A 15,808-nucleotide genomic window follows, 5' to 3' on the forward strand; every position below is an offset into this window, starting at 1 on the left:
GCCAGTGGGAATTTGCTGTATGACTCAGGGAACTCAAACTGGAGTTCTATAACAACTTAGAAGGGTGGGATGAAGAGGAAAGTGGGAGGGAGATTCCAAAGGGAGGGGACTTAAAGTATACCTATGGCTGATTCATGTTGATGTTTGGCAGAAACCAACACAATTCTATTAAGCAATTATCCTTCAATTAAAAAAATAATAAATTGAAAAAAAAAACAAATTCAAAAAACAATGATTGACTGGTTTGATCTCCTTGTGGTCCAAGGGATTCTCAAGAGTCTTCTCCAGCACCACAATTTGAAAGCATCAGTTCTTTGGCACTCAGCCTTCTGTATGGATCAACTTTCACATCCGTACGTGACTACTAGAAAAACCATAGGTTTGACTATATGGACCTTTGTTGGCAAAGTGATGTTACTCTATACATAGTTTAAAAACCTGCTTTAAATTTTTAAATATGCATATAATTTAGACTTTGAACACATACCCCCACAGAGCCATTCAGAAATAACAAGTTATGCCTTGCTGGGAGTTTATGAGGGTCCATTTTGCATCTTCTGCCCTGAACTTGCCCTTACCAGATTTGCTTTTATATAACCCAACCAATATAATAAATTTGCCTCTGATCTTGAAATCTTTCTTCACCGATTTTACTCTCAGTGGCCTCCCAGTTTCCTGTCCCCTTCATCACTTCTCACTATACACACATCCCTCCTCCTTCCCCAATAATTGCAGGGATTCAAGAGAATGAAAAGTGAACCATCTTGATGGAGAAAATTTCCAGAATGTCAAAATCTAACTTGTTAACAAACAGAAAGTCTGATAGGTTGAATGAGGATGGCCAAGTATGAACACAGCTGTTATTCACTTGTGGTATTTTGAAGACTCTCATAAACCATTGCTGCCTTGTATACTCAACCAGCTGTGCCCTGTGTGACTCCACAGGGTGCTACGGACACAGACCACAATGAGAAGGCACCCCCTCAGAGCTGTGCAATGTGACAGCCCCCTTAAAGTTCTGACTACATTGTACTCAGTTCAGTTTTAGGAATCATTTCTGAGATGCTTTCTTTCTCTGGCTCTGTCCTTCCCCTCACAATCTATTGAGTGTTTGTCTGAGAAAAGCACACTTTCTGGTGTGATAGTCAAATTTTTTTAAAAAAATTATCCTTCTTGGCCCTTTCTCTGGTGGACAAGAAAGGCATGCAAGCCATTTGGTCCGGTAAAACGAGCAGACATGTGCTAACATTCTCTCCAAGGGGAGCGAGGGGCGAAAGCAGACAGCTGAGCTTCGATACCCATGACATCTCTGGTGGGTCAGTCACCCTCTGGCTTCTTTGGACCTTGATGCCGTGTCCGCTTCATCTATTTATTCTGACCCTCAACCCCTAACACAAGCCCCACGTTGCATGTGATGGGTCTTATGCGTGTGAATCTAGTCTTTTCTCGTTGCTGCAGGAACTTTTTAAACACGTTTTAGACCTAAGAATCCCTTTCTACCAAACCAGGAATCTAACAAACGCTTACCCAAAATGTTAGCCAAAAAAATAGATCAAGGCAGAGCTGCTCTGGCTGAAAAGGTTCTACCTCTTCACCTGTAGGTCTCTCGGAAGCAAAATCTGAAAACCTGGCAATTCTGCTGGAACTCACGCACAAAGAATCCTCTTTCCTCCCATTCTTATGCAGTGTCCCCTAGATTCCCCTGGCGAGCAGAGAGAGGTCCCTGCTTAAGGTACAAAGTGTTAGTGGAGAACACCAAAAACACTCAGCAATGCAGATAAAGAGCATTTTAATGTATTACTCTAACAAACAAAATTAATGCAAAAAGTTGAACTTCCCTGGTGGTGCATTGGATAAGAATCCGTCTGCTAATGCAGGGGACACTGGTTCGATCTCTGGTCCGGGAAGGTTGCACATGCCACAGAGCAGCTAAGCCTGTGTGCCTCAGTTACTGAAGACTGCACACTCTAGAGCCTGTGCTCTGCAACAAAAGAAGGCACTGCAATGAGAAGCTCATGACTGAAACTGGAGAGTAGTCCCCGATCTCCACAACTAGAGAAAGCAATGAAGACCTAGCACAGCCAAATACATAAATAAAGTAGTGTGTACATGTCAAAAAAATTTTTTTAATTAATGCAAAAAGTTAACGATGAACAAAATATGCACATGTTAGATAAAGTTAGATAAAGACAGGATTAGCAACGGTGCCATGCTGAGCCACACTGGAACTTGAAACAAAAGGAAAAAATGAGTGGTACTGAACTTAATCTTGATAGTACTCTTTATCTTGATTACCTAGTTTCTGGTGTCCCTTTAAATTTTGAGCCCAAAGTGAGTGCCTCACGTCTCCTTACCTGTCTTTCCTGGTAACCTTTACACCTACTACTCCACATTGTGCTATAAAAATGTTTCTCATGTCTCTCTTCCCTTCTTAGACTATACATTCCCTGAGTATATAAGGATCATGTTGTACTAGTCAATATTTCTAATATATTAGGTTCATCAGATCAGATCAGATCAGTCGCTCAGTCGTGTGACTCTTTGCAACCCCATGAATCGCAGCACGCCAGGCCTCCCTGTCCATCACCAACTCCTGGAGTTCACTCAGACTCACGTCCATTGAGTCAGTGATGCCATCTAGCCATCTCATCCTCTGTCATCCCCTTCTCCTCTTGCCCCCAATCTCTCCTAGCATCAGTCTTTTCCAATGAGTCAACCCTTCGCATGAGGTGGCCAAAGTACTGGAGTTTCAGCTTTAGCATCATTCCTTCCAAAGAAATCCCAAGGCTGATCTCCTTCAGAATGGACTGGTTGGATCTCCTGGCAGTCCAAGGGACTCTCAAGAGTCTTCTCCAACACCACAGTTCAAAAGCATCAATTCTTCGGCACTCAGCCTTCTTCACAGTCCAACTCTCACATCCATACATGACCACAGGAAAAACCATAGCCTTGACTAGACAAACCTTTGTTGGCAAAGTAATGTCTCTGCTTTTGAATATGCTATCTAGGTTGGTCATAACTTTCCTTCCAAGGAGTAAGCATTTAATAAACATCTTTTAAATGAATGGATTGGACTAGCAACTATTGGCTATAGGTATTTCCACCTCGCTCAACTTCTAACTAGCCCTGTGATTGAAGGCAAACAATCATTTCTCTGGCTTCAGCTTATTCATCTGTAAAATGAAAGACTTGGTCATCTCAAATGTCCTTCTGTATCTGTGAATCAAAATCATCTATCTGTAGAAGCCCATGCATGTGTGCCAAGTCACTTCAGTCATGTCCAACTTTTTGTGACCTCATGGACTGTATAGCCCACTAGGCTCCTCTGTCCATGGGATTCTCCAGGCAAGAATACTGGAGTGGGTTGCCATGTCCTCCTCCAGGGGATCTTCCCGACCCAGGGATCAAACCAACCCTTGTCTCTTATGTTTCCTGCATTGGCAAGTGGGTTCTTTACCACTAGTGCCACCTGGAAAGTACCCTGTAGAACCTGTAGGAGCCCAAGTCTCCCCAAATATTCCCTACCTCTTGGTTGATGGTATCAATAAACAGCTGCAGGCGTGCTGGTGTTTTACAATGGAGTACAGAGTTGTATTTAGGAAAGCTATGGAGTTATCTGTAAAATGCCCTGTTGACCAGATAATTGCTTTAAACTTACACATTGCTGAGTCTGTATTTTCAAACTGCTTAGAGGGTAATTTCTCCAGTAATGCTGTCCTTGTTGGGAAATTCAGGCATGGTCCTTTAATTAGACCAATGTATGTTGTGCGTGTGTTAGTCACTCAATCGTGTCCAACTCTTTGCCACCCCATGAGCTATAGCCCACCAGGTTCCTCTGTCCATCGAATTCTCAAGGCAAGAATGCTGGAGTGAGTTGCCATTCCCTTCTCCAGGGCCAATGTATGTTAAGAAATACTTTTCTCCTTCAGTTTCATTCCTGTCAGTTTCTAGTTTTTAAATCTGGGAAAAGCCATAGAAGTATTGAAAAGCATTTTATGCTGTCCTATCATCTTTTGTACGTCATTGAGAGAGAAGAAAAGGAAGACAAGAGTGAAGCCATTCATGCAGGTTTAGAAATGTGTCTCCATGGAGCACCTACTGTCAAACCTACTACACACAGCCTTCTGTGGGAAGCACCTCAGACACGGGTCCCACCCTCAAGGAGTTTTCAGATCTTCCCAGGAGAGAAATCATGAACACAGAAGCACCCTGAGTTGGTTAGGTGATCAACTACCAAGCTGGAAAGAATAGTAGGAGAAAAGAAGGAAGCAGATCATCTTTATATATCTAGTGTGTGAGGACTTAGAAGTCTTATCTTGTGCCATCTTTGTAACTGTCTTTTTTGACATTAATTTTTATTGGAGTAGAATTGATTTATCGTGTTGTGTTAGTTTCTGCTGTACAGCAAAGCAGTTCAGTTATACATACATATATTTCCACTCTTTTTAAGATCGTTTCCCCATATAAGTCCCTACAGTATTGAGTAGTGTTCCTTGTGCTATACCGCGGGTTCTTATCTATATAACTGTCTTACTGAGTTGAGGACTTCTAGGGCTTCTCTGGTGGCTCAATGGTAAAGAATCTGCCTGCCAATGCAGGAGATGTGGGTTCAATCCCTGGGTTGAGAAGATTGCCTGGAGAAGGAAATGGCAACTCACTCCAGCATTCTTGCCTTGAAAATTCCATGGACAGAGGAACCTGGAGGGCTACAGTTTACGGGGTTGCAAAGAGTCAGACGTGACTTAGTGACCAAACAATAACAAATGACTATCTCTAATACAAAAATAAGGACACTAGGCTGACAGCAAAAGCCAATCAGTTTGCATAATTTGCTTTCCCAAAGTGTTCGTGAACAGGTTTTGCTAATATGTTTGAAATGCATTACTTGACACAGATACTGTGAAGTTTAACCAGATAGGAATTATTGCGTTACTTCTCTTCCCCTCAGTGATGCAGACCTTGGGTTTGAAAGTGGCTTTTGTCTAATCATCTCATCCATGGAGTGTTTGTTTATTAGCATATCACCAAAGTTTGGGGAATTAGAACGGGCCCTTAGTTTCTTCACACTAAAATATTATTTAGGCTTTGCTTGTGGGCCACCAGACACAAAGGTTCTCACATATTATTTAGGAGTTCCAAAGCTCAGGGTTCAGTGACCAAAATTTGCCACCTGCCTCCATGCTCCATGATTTTTTTTTTTCTTCTTTCCAGAGGCAAGCTACATGCTGGCTGTTTCCATGAAGGAGGGCTCAGGGGAAAACCTGCCACCTCTAAAGCCATGACCTTGAAACAACAGCTTTGGGACAGCAAAGCCTGTAAAACTTGTTTGGTGTGTTTTTTAATGAGTTTACCGTGATGTTGTTCTACCTCTCCTTCCTTCTCTACCCCTGACCCCAAGCAATGAGAGAGGGGGTGAGATTTAACCATCCATGAAAACCATCCATGAAAGATGGCAATTTGGCAGCCTTGGAAGTGTGGTGGTCTGTTTACCTAGAGGCCAAATGTGAGGCCAGAAATGCACACATTCCAGGCCTCAACCTCAGTCTGTGAGATTCCACCTTCTTGTTGGGAATCAGAGGGACTCAACTAAGCTTTCAAAGATTCATAACATACTGGCCTGCATGCCCATTAAGTACTCCCTTTAAGTAAAGTCAGATGGATCAAGGGAAGACAGTGACTCACCTGGCATTTGTACTTTTGAGGTGGCAATCCTATCCCTATTAAAAGGGGACTTTCAATAATTTAATTAAAAAATGACTAATTTCTGTTTTTGTAGGATGATTAGAACATCTATTCCACACTTGCTCAGTGATATTTTTAATTATTCAATGAAATATTAATCAAAATACTGGCACAGAGTTTTTTGAATCTAAAATGTAAAGCACCATCACAAAAGCTAAGAATATGAAAGAGCTGAATGATGGTATTTGATGGGAATGGGGGAGCTTCTGGTAAGTGGTTTGGATGGCTTCTCTATTCAGGCAGCACATACTTGATTTGAGTCATAGATGTGCGTGTTTTCCAGGGTCTTGGCTTGCAGGTGAAAACATGATGGTCTTTCCACGGCCACATAGAGTCTTGTTAGCATTGGACGTGGCCAGTAAGTCAGCACTATTTCCCAGGATGGTGGAACGTACGTACTCTTTCCTGTAATAGACCCAAGGGGAAGAAGGCAAAATAATTAGAAAACAAGGTCCCTAGAAGATCTTAAAATTTAATTGTAAGAAAAGAACCTGAATTCAGAGAACTTCTCAAAACAAATGGAAGACCACTGATGTACCCACGCATGGCATGGCACGTGCACGGCCTGTCATACCGTTCCTGGCCTCCTCCACCCACTGCACATCCCACCTGTGCTTCCCCACCTTCCTTTACCTGCTCAGCTTATACTCATCCTAGAAGACTCTGGCATCAGATTTTCCAGGAAATCTTCTGACACCCTGGAAGATGAGTGCGTGCGGGCTCCTGCATACCTATCTCAGTCATCAACTTGATCACATTTTATTAGACTATTTTTTTCCATGTGGACTGTGACCTCCATGAAGGCAGTGACTAGGGTTTACTCATCAGTGTAGCTCCAGGACCAAGCCCAGTGCAAGTAAATACCCAGCAATACAGAGCAAATCAATCCACAAATAACTGCTGATGGTTTGCAGAGGAAGGACCATAGCGTAACCAGGGAGAGCTTCTCAGAGGAGTGCTGAGTAACATTTGAAGGAAGTGGAACTAATTGGATTGGTAGGAAAAGGACTGGACATATCATTTATGGGAAATGTCAGTAGCTGCACTGCGCTGCTCTCAGAAACCATTGTGCAGGCGATTCATGAGAACAGAATTAATAACTGAGGAAAGAGAATAGTCGGAGGCCCATGGAAAGCACTTTGTATTCTGGATTTGATGGGCAGACCACATCACTCTTTCCACTACTGTAGTTGAGAGGGTGAGCCAATGCCAGCTTCCTGATCAAATGCTCACCAGAGAATCTCTCTTTGGCTTATTTAAATCCCACTGTGCTTTCAGTTTAATGCAGCATTTCCTTTATTTCCTGTCTGAAATCCTTATGCCTATTTCAGTGGTGCCTGTGGATTATTTCCATGTACTACTATAAACCTATCCCCATAAAGATCCAAGCTAATTCAGGTTTTTCTTTTTTCTTTTTTAAGGCTGCAACTTCTTTATCTTCAAGGGACTTTAATCTCACATTCAGTATGATTTGAGCATCAGTTCTCATGTATTTTTATGTCATGAAAAGCCCTTTATTGAGACCTACAATCACAACAGCACCATCAGGAAGAGGAAATGAGCAGGGCTGCTAACCAGAACACTCTGTACCTTTTTAAACATTAACCATTGTTCAGGTCTGTAGACCTGGCTGCCGAAGGCAATGTGGGAAATCCAGAATCACATGCAAAAAAATACAATTTACGGAAAATTTTAGGGTTCCCATATCTGCCTTGATCCAATAAAAGTATGATACCAAATATGCATATATTTATATATTCCACATTTTTTAGAGAAATAGAAGTTACAACTAAACTGACCAATCTCTAATCTGAAAATAGCTCTATCTGACCCATGTCACCTTTAGAGAGCAAAGTCATTCCATCTGACAGCATTTAAGCTAGGATAACATCATGCCATTAAAACATCACTATGAAAGAAGTTTTTGTTTCATGAGCAACTTTTTTTTACACTTAGATAGAACTTGATAATCTTTGTTATTTGCTGGCATAGCCTAGGCATATACGGGTTATCACTGAATTTTTTTTTTTTTTACAGTGTTGTATTTTCTTTTTTAATTGGAAGCTAATTACTTTACAATATTGTGGTGGTTTTTGCCATACATTCACATGAATCAGCCATGGGTGTACATGTGTTCCCCATCCTGAACCTCCCTCCCACCTCCCTCCCCATCCTATCCCTCAGGGTCATCCCAGTGCACCAGCCCTAAGCACCCTGCCTCATGCATCAAACCTGGACAGGCAATCTATTTCACATATGATAATATACATGTTTCAATGCTATTCTCTCAGATCATCCCACCCTCGCCTTTTCCCACAGAGTCCAAAAGTCTGTTCTTTACATCTGTGTCTCTTTTGCTGTCTCGCATATAGCGTCATTGTTACCATCTTTCTAAATTCCATATATATGTGTTAATATACTGTATTGGTGTTTTCCTTTCTGACTTACTTCCCTCTGTATAATAGGCTCCAGTTTCATCCACCTCATTAGAACTGATTCAAATGCATTCTTTTTAATAGCTGAGTAATATTCCATTGTGTATATGTATCACGGCTTTCTTATCCATTCATCTGCTGAGGGACATCTAGGTTGCTTTCATGTCCTAGCTATTATAAACAGTGCTGCAATGAACATTGGGGTACATGTGTCTCTTTCCCTTCTGGTTTCCTCAGTGTGTATGCCCAGCAGTGGGGTTGCTGGATCATAAGGCAGTTCTATTTCCAGTTTTTAAGGAATCTCCATACTGTTCTCCATAGTGGCTGTACTAGTCTGCATTCCCACCAACAGTGTAAGAGGGTTCTTCTTTCTCCACACCTTCTCCAGTATTTATTGTTTGTAGACTTTTTGATAGCAGCCATTCTGACCGGCGTGAGATGGTACCTCATTGTGGTTTTGATTTGTATTTCTCTGATAATGAGTGATGTCAAGCATCTTTTTGATGCTGAGCATCTTTCAGATGTTGAGCATCTGAGACATACAGATGTTTGTTAGTGATCTGTATGTCTTCTTTGGAGAAATGTCTGTTTAGTTCTTTGGCCCATTTTTTGATTGGGTCACTTATTTTTTTGGAATTGAGCTGCAGGAGTTGCTTGTATATTTTTGAGATTAATTCTTTGTCAGTTGCTTCATTTGCTATTATTTTCTCCCATTCTGAAGGCTGTCTTTTCACCTTGCTTACAGTTTCCTTCGTTGTGCAAAAGGTTTTCAGCTTAATTAGGTCCCATTTGTTTATTTTTGCTTTTATTTCCATTCCTCTGGGAGGTGGGTCATAGAGGATCCTGCTATAATTTACATCAGAGAGTGTTTTACCTATCTTTTCCTCTAAGAGTTTTATAGTTTCTGGTCTTACATTTAGATCTCTAATCCATTTTTAGTTTATTTTTGTGTATGGTGTTAGAAAGTATTCTAGTTTCATTCTTTTACAAGTGGTTGACCAGTTTTCCCAGCACCACTTGTTAAAGAGATGGTCTTTTCTCCATTGTATATTCTTGTTTCCTTTGTCAAAGATAAGGTGTCCATAGGTGCATGGATTTATCTCTGGGCTTTCTATTTGTTCCATTGGTCTATGTTTCTGTCTTTGTGCCAGTACCATACTGTCTTGATGACTGTAGCTTTGTAGTATAGTCTGCAGTCAGGCAAGTTGATTGCTCCAGTTCCATTCTTCTTTCTCAAGATTGCTTTGGCTACTTAAGGTTTTTTGTATTTCCATACAAATTGTGAAATTATTTGTTCTAGTCCTCTGAAAAATACCATTGGTAGCTTGATAAGGATTGCATTGAATCTATAGATTGCTTTGGGTAGTATACTCATTTTCACTATATTGATTCTTCTGATCCATGAACATGGTTTATTTCTCCATCTATTTGTGTCATCTTTGATTTCTTTCATCAGTGTTTTATAGTTGTCTATATAGGTGACTGCAGCCATGAAATTAAAAGACGCTCACTCCTTGGAAGGAAAGTTATGACCAACCTAGATAGCATATTCAAAAGCAGAGACATTACTTTGCCAATGAAGGTCCATTTAGTCAAGGTTATGGTTTTTCCAGTGGTCATGTATGGATGTGAGAGTTGGACTGTGAAGAAGGCTGAGTGCCGAAGAATTGATGCTTTTAAACTGTGGTGTTGGAGAAGACTCTTGAGAGTCCCTTGGACTGTAAGGAGATCCAACCAGTCCATTCTGAAGGAGATCAGCCCTGGGATTTCTTTGAAAGGAATGATGCTAAAGCTGAAACTCCAGTACTTTGGCCACCTCATGTGAAGAGTTGACTTATTGGAAAAGACTCTCATGCTAGGAGGGATTGGGGGCAGGAGGAGAAGGGGACGACAGAGGATGAGATGGCTGGATGGCATCACTGACTTGATGGACGTGAGTCTGAGTGAACTCCGGGAGTCGGTGATAGACAGGGAGGCCTGGCGTGCTGTGATTCATGGGGTCGCAAAGAGTCAGACACGACTGAGCAACTGAACTGAACTGAACTGATACAGGTCTTTTGTTTCTTTAGGTAGATTTATTCCTAAGTATTTTATTCTTTTCATTGCAGTGGTGAATGGAATTGTTTCCTTAATTTCTCTTTCTGTTTTCTCATTGTTAGTGTATAGGAATGCAAGGGATTTCTATGTGTTAATTTTATATCCTGCAACTTTACTATATTCATTGATTAGCTCTAGTAATTTTCTGGTGGAGTCTTTAGGGTTTTCTATGCAGAGGATCATGTCATCTGCAAACAGTGAGAGTTTCACTTCTTCTTTTCCAATTTGGATTCCTTTTATTTCTTTTTCTTCTCTGACTGCTGTGGCTAAAACTTCCAAAACTATGTTAAATAGTAGTGGTGAGAGTGGGCATCCTTGTCCTGTTCCTGACTTTAGGGGAACTGCTTCCAATTTTTCACCATTGAGGATAATGTTTGCTGTGGGTTTATCTTATATGGCTTTTATTATGTTGAGGTATGTTCCTTCTATGCCTACATTCTGGAGCGTTTTTATCATAAATGGACACTGAATTTTGTCAAAGGCTTTCTCTGCATCTATTGAGATAATCATATGGTTTTTATCTTTCAATTTGTTAATGTGGTGTATCACATAGATTGATTTGTGAATATTGAAGAATCCTTGCATCTCTGGGATAAAGCCCACTTGGTCATGATGTATGATCTTTTTAATATGTTGTTGGATTCTGTTTGCTATGATTTTATTAAGGATTTTTGCAGCTATGTTCATCAGTGATATTGGCCTATAGTTTTCTTTTTTTGTGGCATCTTTGGTTTTGGTATTAGGGTGATGGTGGCTTCATAGAATGAGTTTGGAAGTTTACTTTCCTCTGCAATTTTCTGGAAGAGTTTGAGTAGGATAGGTGTTAGCTCTTCTCTAAATTTTTGGTAGAATTCAGCTGTGAAGCCATCTGGTCCTGGGCTTTTGTTTGTTGGAAGATTTCTGATTACAGTTTTGATTTCTGTGCTTGTGATGGGTCTGTTAAGATTTTCTATTTCTTCCTGGTTCAGTTTTCGAAAGTTATACTTTTCTAAGAATTTGCCCATTTCTTCCAAGTTGTCCATTTTATTGGCCTATAGTTGCTGATAGTAGTCTCTTATGATCCTTTATATTTCTGTGTTGTCTGTTGTGACTTCTCCATTTTCATTTCTCATTTGTTGATTTGATTCTTCTCCCTTTTTTTCTTGATGAGTCTGGCTAATGGTTTGTCTATTTTGTTTACCTTCTCAAAGAACCAGCTTTTAGCTTTGTTGATTTTGGCTATGGTCTCCTTTGTTTCTTTTGCATTTATTTCTGCCCTAATTTTTATGATTTCTTTCCTTCTACTAACCCTGGGGTGCTTCTTCTTTTTCTAGTTGCTTTAGGTATAGAGTTAGGTTATTTATTTGGTTTTTCTCCTGTTTCTTGAGGTAGGCTTGTATTTTGCTATGTACCTTCCTCTTAGCACTGCTTTTACTGTATCCCATAGGTTTTGGGTTGTTGTGTTTTCATTTTCCTTCATTTCTATGCATATTTTGATCTCTTTTTTTATTTCTTCTGTGATTTGTTGGTTATTCAGAAGTGTGTTGTTTAACCTCCATATGTTTGTATTTTTAATAGTTTTTTTCCCTGTAGTTGATATCTAATCTTACTGCATTGTAATCAGAAAAGATACTTGAGATGATTTCAATTTTTTTGAATTTATATCATCAATTTTTGTAGATCAAAGAACACGTTTTGGGGCTTTCTTGATTTTATTTCTTTTTCTATAAATGTGAATCATGGGAAGCAGCATTTAAATGATTCTATCAGAAATGGGATGGCTACAATCATCATCACCACTGTCATTTTAGTACTGAGCATTTACTATGCCATGTACAGTACAAACGAATTTTACACATTAGATCATAGAACTTGGCACTTACTTCTATTATGATACTTCTCAAGGTGAAGTAAAATATCTTAATAAGCATCTGTCTCCACTACATTCTGTCTTCAGTGTAGTATCCTGGGTACAGAGCCCGTACCTTACTCATCTTGTTACCCCAGCACGCTGAACACATTGGGCACTAAATAAATGTCTGATATTTAAGTAGAAATAACTTGAGGTAACAAAATCATAGCATTTGAAGAATCTTAAAACATATTATGGCCATACTACTTTCTAATACTTTCTAATAAAAAGATCTGGAAACAAACTATATCCCAACCATAGGAAAACAGTTCAGTATGAGCAAGGTTGGATATAACAACACACACTTGATACACTTAACATAACAGAAATACGGTCACTGTGAAGACGCTGCTATCAGAAGTATAACTGGCCTGTGTGTTGGGAGTGCTTTCCTTCTCCATCTCCTATTGGGGTTTCAGATCGGAACTTTCCCCAGCCTTTCCACCTTCAGATTGTCTCTGTATTAAGTGTTCATTTCTAGTTCACCATGCCTGGCCACTTGCCTTTTATTTTAATTAACTGATTAAGCTTTTTTGTTTCTTTGCATCCTTTCCCCTACCACTCTAAGCCTTCTCAGGTGCTTTGTGTGTTATGTATTTGCTCCCATAATTCTATCAAAACTGTACTGGCATCTTTCCCAACAAGGCATCCTGCTGGCAGACGGTTCCCATCTTGCTTCCAATGATCATTTTTAGGGGCTACTTTGCAGAGATCCTGGGTTCAACAAACCATCATCATCGAGCAAGAGAGCTGCCCAGACAATTTCTGGTGGGATAAAATTAGGCCTTTCCCCCAAATAACAGCAAAATAATAATAAATAAATGTATGTCCTCAAAGAGCATTTGCTTGGTTCTGCAGAAATCAGAAGGGATTATTTGTACACCTCAGGATTAATGATCAATGAATTAGCAGAATTTCTGATCCTATTAGAAATGCTAATCTCATGAAAACAGAGAGAAACATTTGTGAAAGGTCTGAGCTGTCCAGACGGTGCCTGTCTCCACCGACCTGGCTCTGTGAGAAAGGAAGGAAAAGGGGAGGGAAAGAATATTTGTTCAGAGCTTACTGTATTCCAGACTTTGGGTAAGGGGCTCTTACAGACCCAGTGTAGTTTATCCTCACACCAATCTTTCAAAGCAAGATTACCATCAGCTTTGGTGCTGATGGAAAACCTGGAAGTCAGTGAGATTAAGCAGCCTGACTTGGGCCACCCAGCCAGAAGTGCAAACCTAGAAGTGAGGATTTGAACTCAGGTTTTTATGAGCACAAAGTCTGCCATGTTTTTGTTATAACAGTAGCAGGGTTTGGTTAGATAGCCGGTAACAATGTTCAGGTTATTAAAGACCAAAAGGCAAAGTACAGGTCATCCCTGACAAGGCTGATTCCTCCTGCTATTATGGACTCCAGGACTCCCTCCCACACTGACTGTGTTGCATAGACCTGAATGAGAAGTCACGTTATCCCAGATGGACTCTGAGAAGTCATGACCTTAGGCATAAGATTTAATGGCCACAGCCCTAATACTGTGTTATTTGAGCAGGGGCTGGCCCCATGAGTAGAAAGGGCTTGAGGACCCATGGAGCGAGCCTGTCTCTGTTCCTACCCAACTGTATGTTTTTATGGAAATTTCACCATCATGAAAATCATTCCTTAGGACTTGCTTTTTCCAAAATATCCTATCAAAATACATCAACCCTTAAGAAGGTGACTCCTGAAACTCCTTTATCACCCAGTATCCTGGCAGGAGATAATTGTGCAAGGCCCATAGGTCAGGTACCTGATGATGAAGCAAGAAGAGGAGTTCTAGAAGCACAATATTCCCTTTACCACACCGTCCCTCACCATGTGTTCAGTTCTGTCTTTATGGTTCAATTTTCCTCTTGGTAAATTATCAGCAATAACAGGACAGGAATTTAAATCAAGCAGAAGTGGAAACACGAGTAGACTTAAATGATTGGTTTCATTTAAGAACAACAGCCAAACTGACATTTACGTTTTTTTAAAGCACTTACTTCTTTGGCTGCACCGGGTCTTGGCTGCAGCACGCAGGATCTTCAGTCTTTGTTGTGGCATATGGAATCTTTAGCTGGTGCACGTGGGATCTAGTTCCCCAGCCAGGGATTGAACCTGGGTGCCCTGCATTGGGAGCACGGAGTCTCAGCCTCTGGACTGCAAAGGAAGTCCAACATTTATGTTTTTAATAAACATTTAATTTTAGAACAGCTTTAGATTTATAGAAAAGTTATAAAGATAGTACAAAGAAAGGGGTCTCGTATATCGCACACCCAGTTTCCCTTAACATCTTACATCATCAGCAAGTACAGGACATTGTCACAGCTAAGAAACCAAAAGTAACAGGACATTATTCACTAAAGATCGTACTTCATTCAGACTTCCCTAGTTTTTACCTAATGTCCTTTCCTGTTCCCACTCAGTTGTTCCATCTCTTCAGACTCCTCTGGACTGTGACAGTTTCTCAGACTTTCCTTGTCTGTGATGAAGTTTGAGGAGTATGAGTCAGGTAATGTATAGAATGTGTTTCAATTTGGCTTTATCTGATGTTTTCCTCATGGTTAGATGGGTTGATGGGTTTTGGGGAGGACAGCCTCAGAGGTAAAGAGCCCTTCTTGTCCCACCTTATCAAGATTACGTCTGTTGTATACATGTGTACTTAGTCGTGTCTGACTCTTTGCAACCCTATGGACTGTGTGGCCTGCCAGGCTCCTCTGTTCATGGAATTTTCCAGGCAGGAATACTGGAGTGGGTTGCCATTTCCTACTCCAGAGGATCTTCCCGACCCAGGGATCGAACCTGATTATGTTCATTAAATGTTAAATCACAGTTGATTTAACATTTATTTTTAAAGAAAATAAATCATGTGGCAAATTAGTCTGAACTAGAGCCAACTCTGTCCATTTTTAACAAGGACAGAACTGGCACAAAATCAAACTGTCAGAGTCTCTGGAAATAAACTAATGTTCCATTCAGTCCAAGTCCCAGGTTGTAACGTTTATGCGAGTTCCTTTGGCAGAAAACATTTGGAGTTCCTGAGGGGGAAAAAAATGGCTGTCTTAAATATAGAATACAGTTAAGATGCCATGTCTGAAGCATTTCACAGACTTGCCAGCGAGTGAGCACCATCATCACAGAACACCAGCTGTGGAACCCTGTCTGTTGAACCCACAGGCCCCCAAGTCCCCAGAAGACAATATTAGCAATGAACCGGATTTTCACATTTCCTGCCTCCCCTGAATTCATAACATTGCCAAACTGCCAGACTGCTCCTGGGAGTCTGTACCATTACCTTGTAGGGAAAGTGCTGGCAGAACCACCTTTCATTTGTGTTGCATAAGAACATCATCTTCATTTCAGTAATTTAACTCTGATTAAATTTAGCTGTCAGCCTTTAAAGTTCTCTGAGCAGCTTTCAGACTCAGAAAGGGAAGAGGCATGCCAGCAGCTTTTCTGCAATCCCTTCCCACCTACCTTCCTGCAAGCTCCTTTCCAAGCAGCTGGGTGAAGCCAGAATCATTCAGAGAGTAATCATTTGCCAGGCTGTGAGGTGCCTGGTGGGAATGGATTCTCTCATTCTGTGGCCTGGCCCTGCCCAGGGAAGGCAGCTGGGAGCACCCAGCACTGCCTG

General features: G+C 40.8%; 1 protein-coding gene across 2 annotated transcripts in view; it reads right to left on the reverse strand.

The window, feature by feature from the left end:
• Nucleotides 1-1,854: 1,854 nt before the first annotated feature.
• The window catches only part of LOC138987950 (uncharacterized), a 44,229-nt gene continuing 30,275 nt past the window's right edge, over nt 1,855-15,808 (reverse strand). Inside the window, exons 3-5 of one of the 2 annotated variants that reach the window (XM_070370944.1) lie at nt 14,178-14,334; nt 5,993-6,147; nt 1,855-1,981 (exon numbers count right to left, since the gene is read on the reverse strand). In XM_070370944.1, coding sequence (XP_070227045.1) covers nt 6,003-6,147; nt 14,178-14,334 — 302 coding nt within the window. In that variant the 3' untranslated portion in view covers nt 1,855-1,981; nt 5,993-6,002. Of the gene's footprint in view, nt 1,982-5,097; nt 6,148-14,177; nt 14,335-15,808 lie in introns of those variants that run through there. The other variant, XM_070370943.1, reaches the window with a different exon arrangement.

Source organism: Bos mutus, chromosome 5 (assembly GCF_027580195.1).
Source record: "Bos mutus isolate GX-2022 chromosome 5, NWIPB_WYAK_1.1, whole genome shotgun sequence".
NCBI classification, from domain to species: Eukaryota; Metazoa; Chordata; class Mammalia; order Artiodactyla; family Bovidae; genus Bos; species Bos mutus.